General features: G+C 42.7%; 1 protein-coding gene across 1 annotated transcript in view; it reads left to right on the top strand.

The window, feature by feature from the left end:
* BRINP2 (BMP/retinoic acid inducible neural specific 2) overlaps positions 1-27,710 on the top strand; it is a 222,705-nt gene extending 194,995 nt beyond the window's left edge. The window contains exon 8 of the mRNA XM_086956543.1: positions 25,412-27,710. Within this exon, the coding sequence (XP_086812669.1) occupies positions 25,412-26,531 (1,120 nt within the window). The 3' untranslated portion in view covers positions 26,532-27,710. The remainder of the gene's footprint in view (positions 1-25,411) is intronic.
* The last annotated feature ends 259 nt before the right edge of the window (positions 27,711-27,969 follow it).

The following is a 27,969-nucleotide window of genomic DNA, read 5'->3' as shown; positions in this document are numbered from 1 at the left end:
ACAGGCTTCCAAAGCTATGAGAAAGGCTTTGGTGGCAGGTAATAGGCATTTTTAATTTATATTGAACTAACAATTAACTGTTATTGTGGCCATCTCTAAATTAGCCAGACAGTGCTACCTTGTGGCAGACTGTCACAGGGCGGGTGCCGAGCACAGGAAACCACAGGCTCAAATTAGGCACTGCACTAGCCTCAGCCATTACACCACTGTGGGCTGTTTGAAACCTGCGAGGTCAGTGTCATGCAAAATGCACTTTGATGCCATTCCAAAGGGACTTCTAAATGTTCTATTACCTTTAGCAGACCCACCCCTCGGGCGCCAGTCACACAGAACAGCTTACCCCCACACCGCCTTCTTCCATACAGCTGTGCCTGAGCACAAGGCCCATCGCACTGTGTCTAATTAGAGCCTCTCAAATCTGAATTATTTACATAAAACACCCCAGCAGCTTTCCCAAATTGGCAGCATGAGCAAAATCAGCTTGTTTCTGCACATTATGCCCGTGTGATGTAATGTTTACACCTGAGCAAAAATTTGTAGATAAACTAGCGTTTTTTTTTTCAAAACAAGGTGCAATCCGTGTATGATAGTCTGGAAGAATCAATAAACAACACAGGAGCAGAAGCCTTAGTTCAGTCTGAATCCAGGGTGGGCCATGAAGGTATGCTAGCCTTCCCTCCAATTACAGAGGAAAAAGTAGCAGAATTGGTGCTGAGACTTAAATCTGGCTCCCCACTGGACCCCTGCCTACCATATATTCTGCATCTGGCCTCGGAGGAGATCAGTATATCCCTATCTCTAGTAATAAACACAATTATGTTTGTTGGAGTCTTTCCTAAAGCATGGAAAAAAGCCTGTATTCGTCCGCTTCTAAAAAAAAGTCAAAGCTAGATCCACATGTTGAAAAGAACTATAGGCCTATCTCCTGTCTACCTTTTGCTGCCAAAGTGTTGGAGAAAGAAATAAATCTAGAACTAGCATGATTCCTGGAGACAAATAACATCTTAGATACCGCGCAACATAGTTTCCGCTCAAAACATTCTATGGAGACAGCTCTGATCATGGCAACAGAGGAAATCTGTAAGGTGACAGATGAAGGGGGAAGGAAGGTACTGGTCCTGCTTGACCTAACAGCAGCCTTTGATACTGTAAACCACACGGTATTAAACTAAAGGCTGCAGGATGCAGGTATCAGTGGTACAGCTCCTTCTCTCCTATCATCCTTTTTATCATCCAGAAAACAAATGATTTCCTGGGATGGATTCAGATCGGAGGAATTCTCCCTCCCGTGTGGAGTCCCGCAGGGTTTGGCCTTATCACCAACACTATTTAACATTTGCATAGCTCCTCTGGCCAGGCTGGTAAAGAACTATAGCTTTACATTGGTGTCTTACGCCGATGATACGCAGCTCATAGTTTCTGTAGCTGAGTCTGCAGATGCTCGGGCTGCTGATTTCTGTATATTTATTTCAGCTTTAATGACCTAGATGAGCGCAAACTTCTTGAATCAAATTCTGAGAAAACGGAAGTCCTGGAATTTGGCTCAAAAGACCCAATTTGGAATCCGCTGTGGTGGCCTAGTACAGCTGGCACATGTCCTGTGCCAGTCACAAAGGCCAGGAATGTGGGAGTAATGTTTGATAAAAATCTCATCTGGGAGTCACAGATTAATCAGGTCACATCCGCATGCTTCTTTACTTTAAGGGGCTTGAGAAAGATTCACCCTTACATTCCCTTCTCCCTGAGGAAAACAGTGGTAGTATCCACCATTTTGTCCAGAATCGATTATTGCAACGCCCTCTATCTGGGAATGGGTGTTGCCCAACTAGATGAACTTCAATCTATCCAGAATGCGGCAGCCAGAGTTTTGCTTGGGCTGCCTAAGCATCAGCCAACATCAAAAGTGATAAGGAATCTTCACTGGCTCCCGGTACGAAGACACATTGAATTCAAATCACTCTGCCTGGTGCACAAAGCTCTGTTTGGAGCAGGGGCCGATGATGTGCACGCTCTGTTCTCACACTATTTCCCTCCCCGGACTCCAAGGTCATCCACTCTAGGCCTTGTACAAATTCCGAAGATTAAAAGAGTACGTTGTGGGGGAAAACGGTTTTCCTATCTAGCGTCCAAACTCTGAAATACGCTACCAGTGAATCTTAGAAGATCACCCAACAGATTGGCATTCAGGAAAGAAATCAAAACATGGCTCTTTCTCCAACACTAAAGTATGCGTTTATGTCCTAGCTCATCTCTAACACAGCGCCAAGACGCCTCAGCAGTAGTGCGCTCTACAAATACCGTCAGGCAGTCAGTCAGTCACAAATTGCCCCCAAGTGCCCCCAAACATTTCTAGGAACTCTAACAGAGTGTGTGGGCATCAGGAAACACTTTCAAGTCACTCATTTTAAATGAGCAGAGCACTTAATGAAGCCTCTCTTTCTGCATGTTCACTGTGCACGCTCCAAAAGTGAACCTGCTCTTTTAAAAAAAAGGAAAGGTGCGTGCAGGCGTTCACCCGAAAGGGAACTCAAAACTTCCCATAGCAACAGGGAATGCCAATGCCTTTTTGCAGATTACTCTTACAGATAGTCACCCTGCAAATCCCTTAGAAAGGAGGAAGCAGGAGGGATTCTGTCGCTTGACCCTAGGGCACAAACAAGGATTGTACTTACACAAGACATGCCCTTAGGGGTCCAGCCGGAGACACCGTGGCAGTTCCCAAGAAATATAGAAATGGCACACTCTCACAGGTAAGGCACTTAAGACTACATAAAACACAAGACAGAGGATGGGGGCAGTAATTGCCTCCATGCAACCAGGAGTCAGCTCATGTACAAAGTAATACACTTATACACAAGTGAGGTCCATAAAGTGCACTTACCAGACACAAGAGCCCAAGAGGAAAATACAGAGCAAGCACTAGGATGGAACCAAAGAGATGAACCAAACAGCCAGGAGCAAGGTATTCATGGAAAAACTGGTGAACAGGCAAGGCAGGTGAAGGATCCTAGGAACTATAACAAGAAAGAGGCTGGAACTTCAAGGGAACTAGAGACTGCAGTAGAATCACTGGGAAAGGGAACATAAACTAGAGGCAACATTTTGGAGACTGAGGAGAAAATACAAGAGCTAAGGTTGAGGCAAAATGAATAACTAAATGGAAAATAGCAGGAACAGAAGGAACAAACTATTAGAAAGGAAGAAACATGGAGCTTAGGCAAATGGCAGCTTATAAGCAATTCCAGGCTGCAGCAAGTCCAGGGCGAAGTCATATGACTGGATTGCATAAGACTGGTCATGGGTATGTACAATAAGTCCAGTCTCACATCCTGGAGGAGAGAATCTAGTGCTGAGGAAAAGCAGGACTACTCCCATTGAAAGCAACGCACAGCAGATTTCAGGCCTTATGGAATTCTTGGCAGTGCATTATGGAACCTGAAGCCCATGGACTCAAAGGAGGGTTTTCTATTGCATACAAGATTGAAATGAGAAAGAGGCAGGAGAGGGAACTTTGGGTGAGTATTATTGGTGATTTGTAGGCTGCAGGTGGTTCAAATACAGCGTCCCTAAGAGGCGGAATGATGGAATCATAATACAGGATGCCAACGCCCCCCTCCCCGCCCCCTCTACCGGCCAGGTATACAACCAACTTTTCCTCCATTTCTCCACAGCTGCTTGGCTTGCAAGTAGATGTCTTCAAATATGTGTATGTTCATATTAAAAATTCTGGGCCCAATTTAGAGTTTGGCGGACAGGATACTTCTGCCTCTTTTACAGATGGGTATGCCTCAAGTTATTGTTGCTAAAGCCCTTGTTGGTTCTAATTAGGGCAAATGGAATAACATATTCTTTTCCCAGACCCTAATCTTGTGGTCAGGGATGGGCAAAAACAATAGTGATTTTCTATAGCCAGCCAAAAAACTCCCATGTAGTGGGGTGGGGGGTCATTAGTTTTGTGTTTATTGGGAACGAACTCCAGCTTTGGGGTATTGTTTCTGAAAAACAAAAACAGTTGAAAAAGTTTTTTGAATGGCCTTCAATACCAACACTCTGTCCACCCATCTTTTTGTACATTGACAGGGACAACCTAACAGTGATAACCTTTCCATGTACAGAGATGACCCCTGGGCCGGCGTTACCTCTAAATTTGATGGAGGATAGTCCATCAGATGGTGGAGGTGATGTCCTCCACTATCCTGATGGACAGAGTACCGTCCTTCAAGCTGTGAATAAGGCCTTCAATATATTGCTACTGTATTGACTCATGGCCTATCAGAAGTGCTGTGACAAGGACAGCAGTGCAAGTCCAAGGGAAAATTGACATAGCAGGAAGGACATCAGAGGATCAAAAGTATGCTATTTGTAAGAATCTTGGTAATATGCCAGCAGAACCTAGACGAAGAGTAGAGGAGTCACAGAATGGCGTCCTAAAATGGCTCTTCTTTCAACAAACTTTGTCAAAGCCAATAGGCTGACTTGTAGAAGATTTATTTTAGGAACTCTGCAACCTTAATTTGATGTGTAAAATCCTGTACTAAGAATGACAAAAGGGCCGTCATATATTTTGTAAGCGTTTGTCTTTATGTATTTGTCCTTGCTGTAATGCAGTGGTATGTGCTACTGGAAGAAAGCATAGGTTAGCAAAAAACTGTGAAAAAGCCAGCTGCCTTTTATATATTTATGTATGGCAGCAGGGGAGACGCCATAGCCCGACAACAAATACCCTCTCTCTGGCTAGGCTGAGATACTTCTCCGCCCTTTACAAGGATCAAGAGTACAGCAGGAGTGAGGGGGAGGGAGACAAAATGACACACTATACCATTAGAATCACATTGTACCATTAGAAACACACTGTACCATTAGAAACACTCTGTACCATTAGAATCCTACTGAACCATTAGAAACAACACACTGTACCATTAGAAACACACTGTACAAATAGAAACACTCGGTACTATTAGAAACATACTGTACCATTAGAAACACTCACTGTACCATTAGAAATAACACACTGTACCATTAGAAACAACACACTGTACCATTAGAAACAACATACTGTACCATAAGAAACAACACACTGTGCCATTAGAAACACACTGTACCATTAGAAACACACTATACCATTAGAAACACACTGTATGTTCCATTAGAAACAACACACTGTACCATTAGAAACACGCTGTACCATTAGAAACACACTGTACCATTAGAAACAACACACTGTACTGTTAGAAGCAACACACTGTACCATTTGAAACAGCACACTGTACTTAAATACACTGTACCATTAGAAACAATACACTGTACCATTGGAAACAACACACTGTGCCATTAGAAACACACTGTACCATTAGAAATAACACACTGTACCATTAGCAACACATTGTACCATTAGAAATAACACATGGACCATTAGAAACACACTGTATGTACCATTAGAAACAAACTGTACCATTAGAAACAACACACTGTACCACTAGAAACACACTCACTGTACCCTTAGAAATAACACACTGTACCATTAGAATTAACACACTGTACCATTAGAAACAACACACTGTACCATTAGAAACAACATACTGTATCATTAGAAACACACTCACTGTACCCTTAGAAATAACACACTGTACCATTAAAAATAACATACTGTACCATTAGAAACAGCATACTGCACCATTAGAAACACAATGTACCAACATACTGTTCCATTAGAAACTACACACTGTACCATTAGAAACACACTTACAGTGGCGGTTTCTCTGTGCGGGCGTCGGGGCTCCGCCCCAGGTAATTTGCACAGTTTATTTGTACTGTTTATTTCAATGAAGATCACGTTTATTTATTTGTTAAAACTTAAAATTAAATACACACAAAGAACACACAGGGCACTGTCTCTGACTCTGCTGCCCAGCCCCTGTCTCCGCCGCACCCGCACCAAGTTGTTTAAAGTTACATGATTCAGTGGCGGTTTTGTGACATCCACTGATTGATTTGCTGCTCTGTCTTTTGCCGGCTGAGAACCTCACAGCCCTGAACGCTGTGATGTCATCAGCTCGGCAAAGACATAGCCTGGAGGCCCAGTCTCCACCCCCTGATGGCATGGTTAAGTTAGCCGCAGGCGTTTTTAACACAAGCCTGGGATTGCTAACGTCTCCACGTCAATCAGAGAGTGGAGGAGACTCAGAGAGCTTGCTGTCGTGTCACCCCACCACCTCCCAACTCAATTATGGTTTTAATCTGATTTTAATTGTTTTAAAATATAACATTTTAAATATTTTGGTATTTGGTTTTATGATAAAATCTGTTATGAGATTGTACTTTTATGATCTGTTTATTAATGGTTCGAATGAAGATTTGAATGGAATGCATTTTATTTTCACATTAACCGACCCAAATAAACTAAACATTCTACGTGTGTCTTCTGAGCGCACAGTACAACAGACTGATAGCGTTCTGAGACTTTGTATGAAAGCGAGCCCAAATTAAAGCGCTATAATGCCATAATACCAACACATAGCGCTATACAAATGCTGACTAAGTCTGGGAAAGGTTTGATAAGTTTTCCACCAACAAGAGCACATCCCTGGGTGCGAAATGTGAACTTTTATCACTTGGAGGTTTTCCAGACAAAACCCACAGCTTTAGTGGGTCCTCCTCGAGCGGGTATAGAGCTTTGAGAGGATTGCCTTGGCTGTAATCTAAAACCTCCAGCAGGGTGAGATTTTAAACGCCCATTCCAGAGACTAAGTACTCGATTTTAGGGCGGCATCCTGTTACTCCACCAGGACTCTTCCACCCTGATGGATATGCTGTCTCTAATTTAGAATTGACTGCCAAGCTGATAGTCCTTTCTAAAACGTAGTGATGGCGACTACCATACCGGTCACAGGTTTCATGTGTAAAGTGTGGTTGTGACAGTATACTGTACGTTTATGCAGGTTGCCAGAGTAGGGTCAAAGCAAACTGTCTCCAAAGTGTTTCCGACTTAAGTTGCAGAATGTTCCTAGGTGCTTGAGCAGGGAGGGAGACAGCCACACAACCATCTCAAAGTTCAGGCCAAACCCGAATTATTAAATATAATCATTGCAAGCACACACAAAAAATAAACTGGATCTTGTCAAGAAAATTCCTACAAATTGTCTTTATTCCCTATTTTTCATCGAAGAAAACAAAGGGTTGGTAGAGTCCAGTGGTACATGAGCTGTGCCCCCCAGTGCGATTTTCATGTATAGATATCCGTGAAAATTACTTTGCTAACTTGGACTGACGGGGGTTTATATAGCCTAAACTTGACCCAAAGGTATGGATCACTTTACGGTGAGCCTCAGTTACATTACACAAAGTCACATCACATTCATTTTGTAGTCATGACTCATGAGGAGATTAAGTGTTTCGCCCACAAGCACAGGGTGATAAGCCGACGCTGAGATTCGAACCTTGTTCCCCCGATTCCAAAGCCAGCAGCTCGGCCTGTAACATGCCAGGGCCCTGGTGAGTGAGACTGGTCGTTTGCAAAGGCGCAATCACATTTTAAATAATTCCTGCACCATATCAACCTGGTTTTCCAGTGACATGGTCACCAGCTCTGGCCGTAACGCCACATCCTATCCCCATTAGCTGATTTCTCAGGGGCGAGCATTTACTCGCTGAGTTATCTAGCCAGCCACTATCTCTTGCCTTTATCTCCCTTCACTTTAAATGGCTTTCCAGTCACCAAGGGTATGCAACTAGTCAGGCCCTAGCCATCCTGCAAGCATCACCCAGCATTTGTCACACATGATATATTTTGCTGTTCTGCAACATTTGTGAAAACTTTCACACCTCAAAATGATGGTCATGTCATTTCGTGAACAAACATAGAATTATTTTCTGAATCTGGTCCCATTTAAACAATGTGGTTGTGCTGAATGGAAAGTAAGATATTAGACTTCTTTTACCACCTCTGTACCATATTGTTTATTTATTTTCTATTGCTGCATAAAACGCTTTGTTGCTCGCCGCTGTTCGTGCTGTGGAAATATCTTCTATAGCTCATAGGGATGCACATGCATCTATATAGCAGTGGTACATCATACTCAATGTTATTACTCTGTCGTTTACACTCCAATGTGTGCAACTCTCGGAATCTGGAATCACAACAATAGACCACAATTAGTTATTTTCTTATTGTCTATGTGTCTCTGAATCACAGTCCATGCACCATCTGAACACAAAAGTAAAATGGAAATGAAAAATATTTTTTGATTGACATTTCTGTCACAATATGTTTAGTGCAACACGAATGGAATACATAGATTAACTGGTAAAAAGCTATAATTCCAAATCCAAATAACTGACTAACCTATCCACAGTCATCCAACAGTCTCTTTAACTATGTATTCCTCTTAACAGCCATCAGCGCATCCATCGACAACCACCTGTGTTTGCATGTTGCCTTTTGTGTATTGTCTCACTGCATATCTCTCTACATTTTGTCTGTATATGCTTCTGGGTATGCTTATAGTGCTACATGAATGTGTTTGCGGTTTATGTATCTGAACAACAAAGACATTACACACAAGCATTGGCATAGCCAATAGGTCCCACCTTTGGGAGTTTATAAGTGTTTAGTTATCCAGCACCATATCGCTGGTGCAACAACATCAACTGTTGCATGGCTAAGCACTTATATGGTCCCAAAGGCGAAACCTCTTGCCTATGCCATTGCTTGCTCTTAATTATTATTTTTCTTATTTAGTAGAATGCATGTAGGCTAGAGTAGGCATGTAGGCTTTAGTGCATGTAGGCTATATAAATGCAACTGCAATTATGAGTACATAACAAGATCAAATTAACTGCTATGAAATGTTATATTGTCATTTCAATGTTATTGCACTTTAGCTCTTGTGAAGTTCTGTGCAGGGTTTGTTTGCCTTGTGTGGAGCCACTTTATCTCACATAGCCACTGGGTCAGTAGACAGATCCAACCTATTTATGCAACATTGTTAAAATTAATTGTGGTTTATTGCAATTTAGAATGGTTAATTCATGAGTCCTTGGAATTGATGATAGTTTTAGGGGAGGCAGTGGCCTGTTTCTGTTAAGCACAATGGCTTCCAAAAGTCTTGAAAATCCACCATATTTGGCTGCTAATTTTTCAAAATTTTCTCAGGGGGAGAACCCCCCGAACCCTCCTTGGGTGGTTCAGGCTTGCTCGCTGCGCTCGCTTGCACGGTGTGCTACACCAATAATTTTCCGCTTCACCACTTTCAAATCTCAACAGCCGCCACTGATACTGTAACATTAGAAACAACACACTTTGCCATTGGAAATACAGTGTACCACTAGAAACAACACACTGTACCTTTAGCACACACTGTACCATTAGAACCACACTGTATGTACCATTACCAACACACTGTACCATTAGAAACCACACAATGTATGTACCATTAGAAACAACACACTGTACCATTAGAAACACACTCACTATATCCTTAGAAATAACACACTGTACCATTAGAAACAACATACTGTACCTTTAGAAACAACACACTGTACCATTAGAAACAACACACTGTGCCATTAGAAACAACACACTGTACCATTAGAAACACACTCACTGTACCATTAGAAATAACACACTGTACCATTAGAAACAACACACTGTACCATTAGAAACAACATACTGTACCATTAGAAACAACACACTGTCCAATAAAAACACACCGTGCCATTAGAAACACACTGTACCATTAGAAACAACACACTGTACCATGAGCAACACACTGTACCATTAGAAACCACACACTGTATGTATCATTAGAAACAACACACTGTACCATAAGAACGAACACACTGTACCTTTAGAAACACACTCACTGTACCATTAAAAATAACACACTGTACCACTAGAAACAACACACTGTACCATTAGAAACAGCATACTGTACCATTAGAAGCAACACACTGTACCATTAGAAACAATACACTGTAAATTAGAAACAACACATGGACCATTGGAAACACACTCACTGTACCATTAGAAACAACACACTGTACCATTAGGAACAACACACTGTACCATTAGAAACACACTGTATATACTATTAGAAACACACTGTATGTACCATTAGAAACTATACACTGTACCATTAGAAACACACTGCATGTACCATTAGAAACACACTGTATGTACCATTAGAAACTATACACTGGACCATTAGAAACAACACACTGTACATTAGAAACACCACACTGTACCATTAGAAACACACTGTACCATTAGAAACAACACAATGTACCATTAGAAACAACATACTGTACCATTAGGAACAACACACTGTACCATTAGGAACACACTGTATGTATCATTAGAAATACACTGTATGTATCATTAGAAACTATACACTGTATCATTAGAAACTATACACTGTATCATTAGAAAAAACACACTGTACCATTAGAGACACACTGTACCATTAGTCACATACTGTAACATTACAAACACAATGTACCATTAGAAACAATGAACATGATCCATCAACCATGCACAGCAACAACATCCCCGAGATAACCTCCAGAATCATTTATTCATTGCACAACCCTCCAGGAGACACTGGTACAAGCGCAGAAGTATTTAATACATGAAGTGGCATGGAGGACAGCATTGAACATCAACCCCTACTCAAATTCTCAAGCCATGATCTACTTCTCACAAAGCGGAATGGGTAACTTGGTAGACCATGGGCTGCACAGTAAACAAGCATCAGCAAATCCAAACGATCTGGGTTTAATGTGCTATTATATGAAAGCATGTGTTATGTATGCCTGTGTTTGCTTGCTTTACCAAATTAAAGACAGGCCCAATGGAAGTATTTATGTTCTCAAAGCCAATATTTATATCTTACTTTAGTCCGGAGATTTGTTTATTTGATGACACCACCACAGAAAACAAATAAAAAAATAAAGAACGAAGACTTGTCAAAAAAACACAATAACTCATAATTCCATCAAGCAGCAAGGGCCCTGTCTTGATGGACCTTTCTGTCACTGCGCAGAGCCGAGCGCCTGTTTTATGCACCTGCAGGAGGTAAAGTCAATCAATTTAACCCAGTAGTTCTCTGGGCTGGTGGTTTATTTTCCGATAGTACAGAAACAGTGGGCAAGGTTTGCCTCTTCCTGATTCTGATATGTGCTGTTTGAAAATGAAGCACTAACTGAGAAATATGGGGTTACATTAATTCACTTTACCCCCTGCATGTGCATAAAACAGATGTTCGGCTCTGTGCTGCGCCGGAAAATCCCATCATGATTCGTCCCCAGATGTGTTAACATAAGGTCAGTACCAGGAATAGTACATTTTGCTGGCGAAGAGAAATAATGCTTTTTTTAAGGAGACCCGTCACCGACGCTGTCTTAAAAATATTGTTGTTTTTAAGCTATGGAAAATCACTAAACTATCCGGGATAAATATTTCCATTGTAAACCCCCATACGGAATTCTTTTTGTTCTAGGGCTATATGTAGGTTGCTAAATACCGGTCGGTAACGGCAGAAAATCGGTTATTATCCTGTTACCGACCGGTATTTAGCCTTTTCTAATGTAGGAGGCAGGTTTTAAGGATTCAGTAATTTGCTGATTCCTTATTTTAAGGAATCGGTAAAATACCAAATCCTTATTTTAAGGAATCGGTAAATTACTGATTCCTTAAAAGCTATGTAGGTAGCACTCAAGTGAGTGCATTTTAACTTTAAGGATTCGTTATTTACCACCAACTACAAGTTGGTGGTAAATACTGAATACCTAAAACAAAGCTTTTTTTGCTTTTTTCTCAGTGCCAGGTGGAAGACATACATGCCCTTAGGGCATGTATGTGTGCCACATGTGCATGCACACATGCATGATTCGGGGGTGCAACAGGGTGTCAATGTGACACCCTGCCACCCTTGAATTTGCTCCTCCTATTACCGATTCGGTATTTACCGAATCGGTAATAGTGAATGGCTTCCCATTCATTCCTATGGGCCTCCAGGCCCATAGGAATGAAGGGGAAGGTGATTCCGTATTACCGAATCGGTATTATCGATTCGGTAATAACGAATATTACCGATTCGGTATTTTTTACCATATTTTTAGCTACATATGAAATACCGATTCCTAAATACCAAATTGGTAAAATTCGGTATTTAGGAATCGGTATTTCATATTTACCTACATCGGGCCCCTAGTGCCTTATCATGATGGGCTAGACTGTCCCAGCACAGAGGTGAGCACGTTTTTACGAGCTTACAAAGTGCATGTGTAAAGTAAATTAATTTAACCTCACATCTCTCTGTTTAGTGTAGTGCATTCTTTTAGGGAGCTCAGAAAGAGGCACGCCCTGCTCACTGTTTCTGAGCTGAAATGTCTGAAAATCACTCCCTAATTCAGAAATATGGGCTCACTGCAAGCACTGAAAGCAGGCGCTGGGTTCTCCCTAATACAGTCCCTGATGAAAAGTTATTTTCGTACCCACCTCCTTTGTATTCTAACCAGGAATGAAAATAACTTTCCTCTGCAGTGTTTGTTTGTTATGAAACCTCTTGGTATTTGCTGTTTGATTTTGTGACTATAAATGGGAATTGCAGCCTGTGAGAAACATGTCGCTCTAATTTAGTTACTTAAAATTTTCAAATATGTATGTACTGAGGCGCGACCTAGTAAATATCACCACTGAAATTATCTTATAGTGAGCAACAGGTGGAAAGGCAGACTTACATTTTCTAATGTTATTTGCTCATTCCCTGAAGGCAAGTTTCTCAGGGGTATGTGAGATTGTCAGTTTTTTGCCTATAAGGTGTTATTCCATGTGTCTTATCTCTGATTTATTTTTATTTATCAAGTGTCTGGAAAAATAGCACACTTTGGAGAGATGGAGAGCGCAAGTGCTAAGTAAACAAAGGCACAGACAGGGAGCGTTCTTAAAGGCCTGTTTGCTATTTCAGCAGTAATGCGCCGAACTGCATGCTTCAGTGAGCTCTTATCTGCAATGCTCTGTTCAGGTAGAATGTGAAGTCAGCACTTTAGACATAGACATGCATCAGTGGTCCTTGCTGTCTTGATCTCGGCAGTAGCATCCGAACTGTTATTATAGTGAAGTATTCAGCTTCTAAAGGATGCAGTGCAGCGAGGTGATTCAGTGAATGTGGTGCAGCCTGGTGGATTCGGGTCACATGTCTCTAAAAAGCATTTTGTGATTGTCAAACATCGATTTTTGCCGAATCACTATTTGGTAATCGCAAAATGCTATGTATGCAAGGAATCACCTAAGACTTAGGGCCAGATGTAGGAGCCCTAATACCGGTCGGAAACTGCCGATTTCGGCCGTTTCTGACCGGTATTAGGGTTTTGAGATGTAGGGGGCTGAAAAATACAGAATCGGTATATTTACTGATTCAGTATACCGATTCTGTAATTACAAATGTAGGGGGCACAGTTTACAGTGCTACAGGCCCTTAAGAGTCGGTATTTTACCACACAATCCTATTGTGTGGTAAAATACCGAATTCAGGTGTGCATGCACATCTGTGCATGCACACCTGTGCAATGTGACACACAGACATGCCCTTAGGGCATGTATGTGTGCCACATGTCACACAAGCCTGTACTTGGGGTGCTGGAGGGTGTCAAAGTGACACCCCCTGCACCCTTGCAGGTTTCGGTATTTACCGATTCTGTAAATACAGAATCGGTATTTCCCATTGATTCCTATGGGCTTCAAAGCCCATAGGAATCAGTGGGAAATACCGATTCTGTATTTACAGAATCAGTAAATACCGAATTTTACAGATTCGGTAATTCAGATTTTAAAATTACCTAAATCTGCCCCCTTCCCATTTACAGACTGTTAAATACCGAATCGGTAAAATTCGGTATTTAAGAGTCTGTAAATGGGAACTACCTACATCTAGCCCCCAGTGATTCCTTAATATTACCAAATAGTGATTCGGTAAATAGTGAATCCTTATAAGGTAACACCACTCCATTTGTTCGAATGCTTTTGCATGAGCTAATTTGCGATGACCTAATTGGTAATCGCAAATTAGGTAATGCATAGCCACGGGGGCCAAGGGACCTGAAGACCCTCTGAAGCACCCCCTCCCCCGTCCCCCAAAAATGTGCTAATTTAAAGCACCCACATGCCTTAGGGGCATGTGTGCAGTGCACATCACTTTGAAAAATGCATTTTTGTGCATTTTTCAAAATTTGCACATGGTTACCTTCCACTTGAAGTCAATGGTAGTAGCATTTTCCTAAATGCACAGTTTGCTTTTAGAAAATGCTCGGTACATGTGCTAAGGGAATTGCAAAATGTTGTTTCTGGTTTGTAGTCGCAATTTTAGGTAATCACTATTTTTGTGATTCCCTAAAGTTGCGACCATGAAGCCTTTCATATATCTTGAAAGGCCGTTTTGCATTCGCAAACCGGTGAAATTACCGATTTACACCTTTCGCGAAGGCAAAATTGTTTGATACATGTGGCCCTTAGTTTCTTATTATGGAGTGCTCTCTCACTTAGGAATCAGTGTAGGCTGGTGCACTCCTGTCTACCGGATGCAGTGCATTGTGGAGAGGTCAGTGTCACTAATGGCAGTTGGGCTTGCTAGTGTCCGTAGGATGCAGTGCAGTCTGATGACTTGGTGTCACTAGGGTGCAACTGGGTGGATTAGTGTCCCTATTATAGAATGCTCTCTTGTAGGTAAATATACCTCGGATGCAATGTGTTTGTGCTCCTGTCCCCCCGGATACAGTACGGTGTGAGGAGGTCAGTCTCACTACAGGCAGCTAGGTATGATAGTTTCCTTAGGCTGCACCCCAGTGCTCTGTGATGATTTAGTCTCATTAGTGTTCTTACAACGGAGCGTTCTGTGGTAGGATAATGTACCTAGAACACAATCTAGGTTGGTGCACTATTGTTCCCCGAAAGCAGTGCAGTGTCACTACAGGCTGCTAGGTATGTTAGCGTCCTTAGGATGCACCACAGTGCTCTGGTGATTTAGTCTCGTTAGTGTCTCTACTATGCAGTGTATGGGAAAGTTAATGTACCTAGGACATAATCTAGGTTGGTGCACTATTGTTCCCCGAAAGCAGTGCAGTGTCACTACAGGCAGCTAGGTATGTTAGTGTCCTTAGGATGCACCGCAGTGCTCTGTGGTGATTTAGTCTCGTTAGTGTCTCTACTATGCAGTGTATGGGAAAGTTAATGTACCTAGAACACAATCTAGGTTGGTGCACTATTGTTCCCCGAAAGCAGTGCAGTGTCACTACAGGCAGCTAGGTATGTTAGTGTCCTTAGGATGCACTGCAGTGCTCTGTGGTGATTTAGTCTCGTTAGTGTCTCTACTATGCAGTGTATGGGAAAGTTAATGTACCTAGAACACAATCTAGGTTGGTGCACTATTGTTCCCCGAAAGCAGTGCAGTGTCACTACAGGCAGCTAGGTATGTTAGTGTCCTTAGGATGCACCCCAGTGCTCTGTGGTGATTTAGTCTCATTAGTGTCCTTACTATGCAGTGTTCTGTGGTAGGATAATGTACCTAGGACACTATCTAGGTTGGTGCACTATTGTTCCCCGAAAGCAGTGTAGTGTCACTACAGGCAGCTAGGTATGTTAGTGTCCTTAGGCTGTACCCCAGTGCTCTGTGATGATTTAGTCTCATTAGTGTCCTTACAACGGAGCGTTCTGTGGTAGGATAATGTACCTAGAACACAATCTAGGTTGGTGCACTATTGTTCCCCAAAAGCAGTGCAGTGTCACTACAGGCAGCTAGGTATGTTGGTGTCCTTAGGATGCACCACAGTGCTCTGGTGATTTAGTCTCATTAGTGTCATTACTATGCCGTGTTCTAGGGTAGGATAATGTACCTAGGACACAATCTAGGTTGGTGCACTATTGTTCCCCGAAAGCAGTGCAGTGTCACTACAGGCAGCTAGGTATGTTAGTGTCCTTAGGATGCACCGCAGTGCTCTGTGGTGATTTAGTCTCGTTAGTGTCTCTACTATGCAGTGTATGGGAAAGGTAATGTACCTAGGACACAATCTAGGTTGGTGCACTATTGTTTCCCGAAAGCAGTGCAGTGTCACTACAGGCAGCTAGGTATGTTAGTGTCCTTAGGATGCACCACAGTGCTCTGGTGATTTATTCTCATTAGTGTCATTACTATGCCGTGTTCTAGGGTAGGATAATGTACCTAGGACACAATCTAGGTTGGTGCACTATTGTTCTCCGAAAGCAGTGCAGTGTCACTACAGGCAGCTAGGCATGTTAGTGTCCGTAGGATGCACCGCAGTGCTCTGTTGGGATTTAATCTCGTTAGTGTCCTTACTATACAGTGTATGGGAAAGTTAATGTACCTAGGATACAATCTAGGTTGGTGCACTATTGTTCCCCGAAAGCAGTGCAGTGTCACTACAGGCAGCTAGGTATGTTGGTGTCCTTAGGATGCACCACAGTGCTCTGGTGATTTAGTCTCATTAGTGTCATTACTATGCCGTGTTCTAGGGTAGGATAATGTACCTAGGACACAATCTAGGTTGGTGCACTATTGTTCCCCGAAAGCAGTGCAGTGTCACTACAGGCAGCTAGGTATGTTAGTGTCCTTAGGATGCACCGCAGTGCTCTGTGGTGATTTAGTCTCGTTAGTGTCTCTACTATGCAGTGTATGGGAAAGGTAATGTACCTAGGACACAATCTAGGTTGGTGCACTATTGTTTCCCGAAAGCAGTGCAGTGTCACTACAGGCAGCTAGGTATGTTAGTGTCCTTAGGATGCACCACAGTGCTCTGGTGATTTATTCTCATTAGTGTCATTATTATGCCGTGTTCTAGGGTAGGATAATGTACCTAGGACACAATCTAGGTTGGTGCACTATTGTTCTCCGAAAGCAGTGCAGTGTCACTACAGGCAGCTAGGCATGTTAGTGTCCGTAGGATGCACCGCAGTGCTCTGTTGGGATTTAATCTCGTTAGTGTCCTTACTATACAGTGTATGGGAAAGTTAATGTACCTAGGATACAATCTAGGTTGGTGCACTATTGTTCCCCGAAAGCAGTACAGTGTCACTACAAGGAACTAGGAGTGTCAGTGTTCTTAGGACGCAGTTCTCTGTAGTTATTTAGTGTCATTAGTGTTCTTACTATGCACTGCTCTGTGGTAGGCCAGTGTACCTAAAACACAATCTAGATTAGTGCACAACTGTCCCCCAAATACAGTAGAGTCTCACTATAGGCAGCTAGCTATGTTAGTGCCCTTATGACACCGTGCTCAGTTGCGATTTAGTATCATTAGTGTCCTTACTATGCAGTGCTCTGTGATAGGATAATGAGCCTAGGACACAATATAGATTGGTGCACTACATGTCCCACGAATGCAGTATTGTGTCACTACAGGCAGCTAGGTATGTTAGTGTCCTCAGAATGCAGATCTCTGTAATAATTTAGTATCATCAGTTTCCTTATTACTCAGTGCCCTGTGGTAGGTGAATGTACCTAGGATGCAATCTAGATTGGTGCACTACTGTTTCCCGAATGTATTGCAGTGTCACTACTGGCAGCTAGGCATGTTAGTGTCCTTGGAATGCAGCACGCTGTGATGATTTAGTATCATCAGTGTCCTTATTATGCTGTGCTCTGTGGTAGGTTGATGTACCTAGGATGCAGTATAGATTGATACAATACTTTTCCCCTCTTGTAGTACAGAGTCACTACAGGCATCTAGGTATGTTGGTTGTCTTACAATACAGAGCTCTGTGGTGATTTAGTCTCATGAGTGTTTAGTCTCATGAGTGTCCTTACTATGCAGTGCTGGGTTTTAGGGTAATGTACTTAGACTGCAATCTAGATTAGTGCACTACCGTCCTCCGAATGCAGTACAGTGTCGATACAGGCAGCTAGATATGTTAGTGTCCTTAGGATGAAGTACTTTGTGGCAATATATCTTATTAAGGATGCAGTGCTTTTTTGTCTCTTGGGGTCATTGTTACCCAATAAACAGTGGTGTGTCCTCAGAGTTCACTGTGGTGGGTTACTATCCTCTGCACGGAACACAGAGTTTTTGGTGAGTTTTCTTTGGCTGCCTTAAGAATCAATGGGCCCGATTCACAGAACTAACTTACGACAAAATCCTAAACTTACTACTTTTGGTATTCACAGATGGCATTTAGTAACCCTAAGTTATGATTTTGTCTAAAGTTAGGATTTTGTCTTAAATTAGGATTTTGTCCTAAATTAGGATTTTGACTTAAATTAGGATTTTGTCTTACGCTAGCATTTTTTTCCTAAATTAGGAGTTTGGCCTAAATTAAGATTTTGTCCTAAATTAGGATTGTGTCTTATGTTAGGATTTTGTCTTAAGTATAATTTAAGATAAAATCCTAATTTAAGACAAAATCCTAATTTAAGACTACTAAATGCCTTCTGTGAATGCCAAAAGTAGAAAGTTTAGGATTGTGTCGTAAGTTAGTTCTGTGAATCGTCCCCTAAGTGTACAGTGCAGTGTGATTTGTTTGTGCCCCCTAAAATGCAATGCAAAGTGGTACATTAGTGCTGTTGTGATGTAGGACATTTTGATAGGGTATTGTGCATAGGATAAGATTATGTGGGACATGTACCAGGCTGCAGTGCTCTTTGCTTGTGACGCCACCCTGGCTTGTTTGAAATGAGAAGAGATATCTGGTAATTTGTAATTTGTTATATTTTGAGGATGCAGTGCAGTGCGGTGAATAGTGTTCTTAGGATTCAATGCAACATTATTAGTTATTGTCCATGATGCAGTGCAGTTGGTTAGTATCAATAGAATATGGTGATGTTTGTGCCTAGGATGAAGTGCAGTGAAGTTACTTAGTGTTCCTTGGAAGGAGTGCATTGTGTCCAACAGTGTAACGGGTTAGTCTCCATGGAATGCAGTGCAGTATGGTGGGTTAGTATCTCTAGAAAGTAATGCACAGTGGTGATTTAGTGCCGATTTAAATGTTGCCAATAAGCATACTCCATCGTAACAGCAACTGAGTTTGCATATCACCAACATTATGGTCCACCCACCCAATTTAAAAGTGAGCGGATCATATTAGATTGTTCCATTTTCACTGTGGGCAAACTGCCTTGACGGCCTGATGGATTAAGGGCCATCAGAGAATTGTCTATATGGCTGTCCACCCAATGTGGATGAGCGGACAGATAGCAGTTTTTACTGCCTCTCACCACTTTGGTATTTATTTATTTTTTTTAATAAAAAAGAAAACTGTTTGGTGCAGGCCTCCATTATGTTGACGGAGCGCTGCACCGAACTGTAAAAAGCATTGACAGGAACTGCCTTGATGGCAGTTCTTGGCAACACTTTAAGAAATGACCACCAGCCTCTCGGTCATTTCATCATTTGGTGGGTGGAGGCGAGATCAAGGTTATATATATTAAATGATTCCATCACCCTGACTGCAATATCTCAGTCTGCCAAAATATAAATCTGCCCCTGAATGTCTCTTTAGTGTAAGGCAGTGTGGTGTGTTAGTGCTCCCATGACATATTGTGTGCTTATAAGATTCTGAAGATACTGTGAAGTTGAGTGGGTTAGTGCCCCAAGGTTGCAATGCAGTGTAGTGGGTCGATGTAACACAAGGAAGACACCATGCATGGAAGTCCTCCACACAGTGCAATTACACCTGATGTACAACCTTGACCATCAATGAAATGCAGAGAAGGCATATTCTACAGGTGCTTTATCAAACACTCAAAAAGATGATGGCAGGAATGCTTTCAAATAGTGTAACTACTGGCAATCACTCTGTGCAAACACCTAATCAATCATTTTTCACCCACCATGCCACTCTAAACAGAGACCAACCTTATGCAAATCAGTACTCACTCTGCCCCTGATGAGAAGGCCATTGCTGAGGCAGCCTACATTATGTTCTTGAGAAGGCTTTGCCGAGCAGTTCAGGATGAGCTGTTGGCATGAGAAGCTGGGTCAGTACTGATTTCCACAAGATGGGCCTAGACTGGCACAGTTGACGAAAAACAGATTGGAGTGCTACCCAGAGTGATTGCCATTGGTTTAGGTTATTTGAAGCCTTCGTCCCCTCACAATTTGTGTGCTTGATAATGCGACCTAAGTGGCTGAGGGTGTGCCCAGATGTGGGTCTACTGCTTACAGTGCCACAAGATGCAAGCTATATCTGACTGATGAGGCCTAACAAGGCTGAAACTGGTCTAGGGTAGCTTCTGGTCCCTTCTTGATGAGGCATCGCCTACAGTTTGGGACAGGCTGTTCCCATGAGGAGGAAGGCCAGTGCTGATTTGTAGATGGTGAGCCTCTGTCTGGTGACAAAGGGTGAAAGAAAAAATGGTTGGAATTCTACCCAGAGCAATTGCCAATGGTTTAGGTATTTGCAAGAATTCCTCCTATCACCTTTTGTGTGTCTGATGTTATGCCCTTAGAGTGGCACGGGGTGTGCTCAAATGTGGGTCCCTGACTTTCCGATCCACTGAATACAAAAAGATATGCTTCACTGATGAGGCCTACAAATGCTGAAACTAATCTGGAGTTGCTGGTGGTACCTTCTGAACAAGGCCTCATCTGGCAGTCCAGAAGGGACTATTACCACAAGATGCGGGGTTGGTACTGATTTGCATAAGGTGGGCTTCTGTCTAGAGTGGCGGACTAGAATGATTGCTAGTGGTTTAGACTATTTGCAAGCATACTTCTCATCACCTTTCTTGTATTTGTGATATTCTAATGTTGCAACATTAAACTTTTATATTGACAGTGCACTTTGCAAGGGTGAATGAACGCCAATTAGAATCACAGAACTCTCTACAAGTCTAAGCTTTTGCATAGAATTACCATTGCTGTATATGTATTATGTCAGCATTGAAAGCTAAAGCCATCATCAGCAGGACCTGAAAATGGCCCTTTGTCTCAAAGGAGAGTGCAAATAAATGAATTAGAGATTGTTTTTACCAGAGAAGTCTTGTGGACCAGAATGGGAGTAGACTTGTCCAACACTGCATTTGTAAAACATATACTACAATTCTATTATAGAGCCTAAACCAAAAACTATTTAGACATAGCTATGTACTTACAACATAGCACGGATAGTAGCAGTGATGGATTTGTAAAAGAATAAGTCCTGCTACCCAAAGTATAGCTCAGAAGCATAAGGGAGACGCTATTGAATATCCGGGATACTGAACACCAAGGCTCCCTAATCTTGATTCCACATTATGCCTCTTTCATCCACCACCAGACACTCACTACCCATTTATCTCATTCTTTCAGGTTCATTTTCATCCTTGCTTTCTTTCTTTGTCGATGTTTCATAATTCTCTTCCTCCTTTTCCCCTTTTGTGTTATGCCTCTTATTCTGGGTCAAATTCTGATGAGGGAAAATAAGTGCTGGTCCTCAAAAATGAGAACCAGTGGGCCCCACCTGTAACGACCAGCTCAATTTAGCGATGGATATTAGTTCAGTTGGATTAGAAACTTGTCGCGTGTTGTAATCCCAAAAGGGATGGCATAGCTTTTCACCTCTCTGGGAAAAGGAGTAGCACTTGTATGATGATAAATAATCTATACAAAGAGGCTGAGGCAAAAGAACACCGCGCCTAACAGTTTTTTTTCAAAACTCTTTTTATTGTACAGCTTGTATCAGGGAGTGATTACAACACCTAAATGGGGCACATCAGATCTACTAGCTTCTATATACAATACAAGCATTTTACCTGAATATGAACAAAAAACATATCCTGCATTGAGCTGAGCACCTCCCCAACCTACCCCCCCCAAAAAGCTGGCACTTAATGAATCGTTGGAGCCCGTTGATACAAATAGATGAAGACATGAACACTTGTTGCAAGTTGAAGCCCCCTACCCACCACCTCAAGAAAGTATCACATTGTTATAATCCCCATACTGTAAGTCTGGATTGCCTAATAGGTATCCTCTTAATGGGGCATGAGGCTACAGGCAGCTCCTCCGCATAAATTCCCAGCTGGTCCCTGCAATAAAGTAAGTCTCGGATCTATCTTTTGACTGTCGGTAGGGTTTTAGCTCCCCAGCATTGCGCAATCACCGACTTGGCAAACAGCATGGAAACAGCCACTAAACGCCTATTGCATGGCTTTAGGCCCTTAACCCAACCTAAAATGCACACAGCGGGCTAACACGGCACCGAATCCAGCATCACTTTCGTGAGCACTTTCGCAACCTTGACCTAAAAAGCCTGTATACCAGCACAACCCCACACGAGATGCAGGAAGTCTGCATCCTCCTGTCTACACCGCACACAACTAGAGCTGTCCCGCAACTCAAATCTGTGCAACTGAACAGGCATGTAATAGATCTGGTGCAGATATTTAAAGTGGCACCTAACACTTTATTGGGTAAGGATTACAATAGATCAGGGTAGTGCACGAGTCCAGAAGAAAAGCTCCCTTCGTCTTCCACATAGGAGAGACTCCATAAACAATTACAACAAAAGAGGGCTCACCACTACTATTTTCTTGTCATATTAATCTGAAAATCAACTCTATAAAATGCAAACACACCACAGGACCTTACAACACGATACCCTTGTACACAACAAATATTTTACAACAAATTGTGTCTATGTAAACACTAATGTAAAATTCAAGCAAAAACAAAGCATGTGAGATCAACTGGTCCTTGTATTTCACAAGGACCGGTTGATCTCACATGCTTTGTTTTTGCATGAATTGTACATTAGTGTCTACATAGACACAATTTCTTGTAAAATATTTGTTGTGTGCAAGGGTATCGCGTTGTAATTTTCTGGTGTGCTGGCCTCGGCCTACACACATTGGAGGGGTTATAGGGCTGATCCCCTCACCCGTTTATGCACCACATCTCTAACCAGGATTTCTAGAAACTCTTACGTTCACTTTCAGCAGTGTGCCCTTTCTTTCTTTTCCCTGACTAAAAACCCTTTAGAGACATTACACCACAGGACCTTCATCATGTGCTAACAGACTCACCGGTCCCATAGAAAGACACTGAATCCATAAATGGAACAATTACTGTGATGCCCTAACTGATATTTTTGGTTTTGGAAAAAATCTAGTCTGAACACTTACCACCAAGTGGGTCATCTACTCATGGATACTGTCTCGTTAAAGGGCCTAGGGAAATGTTACATTGTGGACAAATTCACTGTACAACTTAAACTATGAAATCTCATGCCCACTGCTTTACTTAGAAGAACCTCTGTTTGAAGCCCTGAAGAAGTCCTTTGGGACGAAACAAGTTGGTTGCCTTTGAGTCAAAGAAGATGGTTTTTAAAAATATAAACTAAATGAGTATAGGAATCTCTTCTTTTGAATAAACACAATGGAGTCTTTGTATTACATTGATCAGTTGAATTAAATTGTATAGAGTTGATTTTCATATTGTTACAGCAAGTAAACAGTATTGCTGAGCCACCTATTTTGCTCTTGTATAATATTAATACACATAAAGTAAAGAGACATTCTTTCTGTTTGTGAAATGCACTATGACCCTCTTAGTGATCCAGGATAAGACTGGTGGAAATTCCAGTTCACTAGTTTTATTGGTCCCTAACGCGTGCATTGATATTAAGCATGGGCGAATTTTGCGAATCTGGCGTTCGCGAATTTTGCGAATTTGCGAACTCGCAATCCGCAAAATCCGCAAATTTGCGAGAATTCGCGGATTTTTTTTTTGTGTTCGCAAGGATTTCTGCCAGTTCGCAAGGATTTCTGCCAGTTCGCGATGGTTTTGTACCAGTTCGCAATTGCGAACTTACATGTCGGCTCGCAACGGTCACGATTATGTTGTTTCTACGTCTGGTTCATCATCACAGGTTCCCAGCACCCTCTGTTTCACCCCTGCCACCCTCTGTTTCACCCATACCACCCTCTGGTACATCAATGCCACCCCCTGGTTCATCATCACTGTAGATTATGGGGGGAAAAAGCAAGCACACCTGCCTGCTTCAACTGACATGAATGAATTTGGGGTTGATTTATTAATGTGTCACTGTTTTAAAATTCCAGTCTGGCACCTGCTTCCTTATCTGTAATTTGCTTTCTGTTGCAGTGCAATTTTTTTTTCCAGGACCTTTGTGGCCTACTTGTAGCTATTCTATGAGCCTGCTGTGAGGGTCAGAGCAGGGTCATACAATTGTTGCAACTAGCAATTGAACTCTGGAGGGGCCCTTGTCAGGAAGCACTACAGGGAATGGTTACTAATGATGAGTTTGAACTTTTGAACCTGCTGAATGCTTTTATGTGTTCGCAAGGATTTCTGCCAGTTCGCAAGGATTTCTGCCAGTTCGCGAGGGTTTTGTACCAGTTCGCAATTGCGAACTTACATGTCGGCTCGCAACGGTCACGATTATGTTGTTTCTACGTCTGGTTCATCATCACAGGTTCCCAGCACCCTCTGTTTCACCCCTGCCACCCTCTGTTTCACCCGTGCCACCCTCTGTTTCACCCATGCCAACCTCTGGTACATCAATGCCACCCTCTGGTTCATCATCACTGTAGATTATGGGGGGAAAAAGCAAGCACACCTGCCTGCTTCAACTGACATGTATTAATTTGGGGTTGATTTATTAATGTGTCACTGTTTTAAAATTCCAGTCTGGCACCTGCTTCCTTATCTGTAATTTGCTTTCTGTTGCAGTGCAATTTTTTTTCCAGGACCTTTGTGGCCTACTTGTAGCTATTCTATGAGCCTGCTGTGAGGGTCAGAGCAGGGTCATTCAATTGTTGCAACTAGCAACTGAACTCTGGAGGGGCCCTTGTCAGGAAGCACTACAGGGAATGGTTACTAATGATGAGTTTGAACTTTTGAACCTGCTGAATGCTTTTTTTGTGTTCGCAAGGATTTCTGCCAGTTCGCAAGGATTTCTGCCAGTTCGCAAGGATTTCTGCCAGTTCGCGAGGGTTTTGTACCAGTTTGCAATTGCGAGCTTACACTGCATGCCGCAAAATTGTATCACCAAGAAAAAAAAATCCGCTGCGTGCGAATTTGCGGATTTTTGGTAAATTCGCGAGCGTTCGCGGATTGCGAATTTACCGAAAATCCGCAAAATCCGCGAGCGTAACGGATTTTCCGCCCATGCTTAATTGATATTTATAAAGTGCAACCTAGACGAGAAGCAATGAAGTGCTGTAAATTATTATATCTTTTGAATTATGACTCTGGATTATAATTCACTTTTGATGCACAGAGATCAAGGTTTTTGCCCAGAATCTCACAATTTTCAAACAAGTGCCAGGATTCAAACCCAGATCTCCAGGTTCAAAGTCAACAATACACCACATTGCCTTTCCTAATAGTGTCTTTTTTGTGTTCATGGCTGTTACATTTCTAGGCTGGTCAAAATAACCTATTTATTTATTTGTGTTTTCCTCAGGCCTTTGTCTTACTGGTGGAGTCGGGTGCAGTCACTACTATACTGCAGTGAAAGTGGCTTCCAAGGGGCATTCCTGGAGCACAGCAAGACCTGCATCTGTCCTTACAAACAAGTTCTGTGCCAGGGCTCCATGCCATGCACAGTGGGGGAGGGCTCCTCCTGTACAAGCTGCGAAACAGAGGATGTCAGCCGCTGCAGTAGCTGCAACATGGGCTACGTTGCCATCCATGGACAGTGCCGACCAGAAGTAGCAGATGCTCCAGAGCGCTACTTGGGGCTGGAGGCAGACCTGCCTGACCTGGAACTGAAGTATCTTCTGCAGCGACGAGACCCCCGCATTCTCTTGGCCAACGCCATCTTCATAAGCAACGACCTCCGATTGGGTGTTTGGTTTGACCCTTCTTGGCGCAAGAGGATGCTGCTCACCTTCAAATCAAACAAGTACCGACCGGGACTGCTGCACATACTGCTCGGCATATCCCTGCAGGTGTGCCTCACGAAGAACAGCACTCTTGAGCCCATCATGGCAATCTATGTCAACCCCTTTGGGGGAAGTCACTCTGAAAGCTGGTTCATGCCCGTGGGTGAAGGGAGCTACCCAGACTGGGAAAGGACTAAGACGGACTCGTCTTCACAGTGCCAGAACTGGACACTCACTCTGGGCAATAGATGGAAGTCCTTCTTTGAGACAGTACATGTCTATCTGAGGAGCCGAATTAAAGTGGAAGATGAGAGCACTAATCAGACATTGTACTATGAGCCGCTGGAGGCACCTGACCCTTCCAGGAACTTGGGCTATATGAAGATTAACAGTTTACAGGTTTTTGGGTACAGCCTGCCCTTTGACCAGCAGGCCATTCGGGATCTAACGCTGCAAGTGGAGTATCCATATACCAGTGATCCACGGGATAGGGTCATGATGGAACTGCTAGAGCTCAGGGATAGAGTGAACAGTCTTTCCCCACCTGGTCCCACCCGTCTCGACTTCTTCACCTGCCTTCTCCGGCACAGGCTCAAGCTGCCCATCAACGAAGTTGGTAGGATCCAGAGCTCCCTAAGGGCCTTTAATGCTAGACTGCCAAACTCTGTAGAGTATGAGACGGCCAAGCTGTGCAGCTAGCCTTTCTAAGGCTTCAAAACCCTCAACTGCTTTGGGTTAGCCTTTGTGGGACACTATATGCCTGCCTGGGACCCTCATTGCCCTTGGGATGTTCAGTTTCATGGGTTGCTTAACCTGGGATCTTCACTGCTAACAGAAGATTTTCTGGAACCTCTAGTTGTTGGGAACATCCAGGTTGTGTGGCTGACCATTTTGGAATCTGCACTGCTGGTGGAGCTGTCCATCACATCCACCACATGTGACAACCATTCCCTAGGTTCTAGTTCATAAGGACCCTAAACTGCTCTGCTGAGGATCAATTCCATGTACCAACCCTAGTTATGTTATTGCGTTCTACATATATAGCACTCTTTTACAGAGGAAGGTCACTCCCTGGGAGACATGGAAGTGATTTATTCAGTGATTGCTTTGGTTACCTTGATTGTACAGTGCCAGGTTAGTTTCATTTGGATCTCCAGTGCAGGGAATTTTTTACTGGACAATCCAATGCAAATTAGGCCAGCTTTACCCTTGCATATTCTGGCCCTTGGTAAAAATATGCAGTGTGGATCTTCTTCCCTAGACTCTACAGAGGGGAATTTCTCGGTCTCTCCTTTGTAGGGAATCGGTGCTCCAGGATATCCAGGGCTTGGTTACTACCCCAGTGCTGTATTGCTTTCATGGCCTATACAGTACAGTGTTATATTACACAGCTCGCTGGTGCCGGAATTATTTTCCTGGGACCTCCAGTAAAAGGTTTGTTCCTAGATACTCTCCAGTTCTGGAATAATTTTCCTGGGTTGTCCAGTGCTGAATGACTTACTGTGAATACTCCAGTGATTGAGTAGTTTTGGGGGTTTACTTGTGCTGGCCTTTTCTCCCTTTCTGGATTACTTTTTATGAGTTCCCCAATACTTGGTTATTTCTTGGAGTTCTCCGAGACGGAGGAAGATTCCCTGGGTTTGTTTTCATAGGTTCACATGTGCTGAGGTAATTTTCTTGGGTTGTCCACGTCTGAGTCTATTTTCTTAGGCTTGCCCTGTCTTTGGGCCTGGGTGAACTGCTCAACTTGGTTATGATTGTAATTTTAAAAACTCATAATTAAACCATGAACAGTGAAATGTATTGGAAGGTTATTATTGAAACAATACCTTGTTAAACATCTAAATCTGTGCTACAGAATAAAATAGGTAAATCAAATCCTGTAAAAGTTGTTTACTTGGAGCGTCGGAGATTCAGATTGAGGTGAGAGTGAAAAGAAATATGGATGTCTGATCTCTCCTTAAAAGAAAGAAAGAATGAAACAGATGGGGGGGGAAACGGTGGGGGGGGGGTCTTGATCTAGTGTGTGGTTGTTCTTGCATACCCTCAATGTAGTAGGAGTCTCTCCAGGTCCTGCAAGCCTGATTAAATTCACATTCTCTATACTAGAAGCCCAGCTTTATTTCTCTGTCCCACC

Source organism: Lissotriton vulgaris, chromosome 1_1 (genome assembly GCF_964263255.1).
Source record: "Lissotriton vulgaris chromosome 1_1, aLisVul1.2, whole genome shotgun sequence".
Classification (NCBI taxonomy): Eukaryota; Metazoa; Chordata; class Amphibia; order Caudata; family Salamandridae; genus Lissotriton; species Lissotriton vulgaris.
This window is presented reverse-complemented; position numbering and strand designations above follow the sequence as displayed.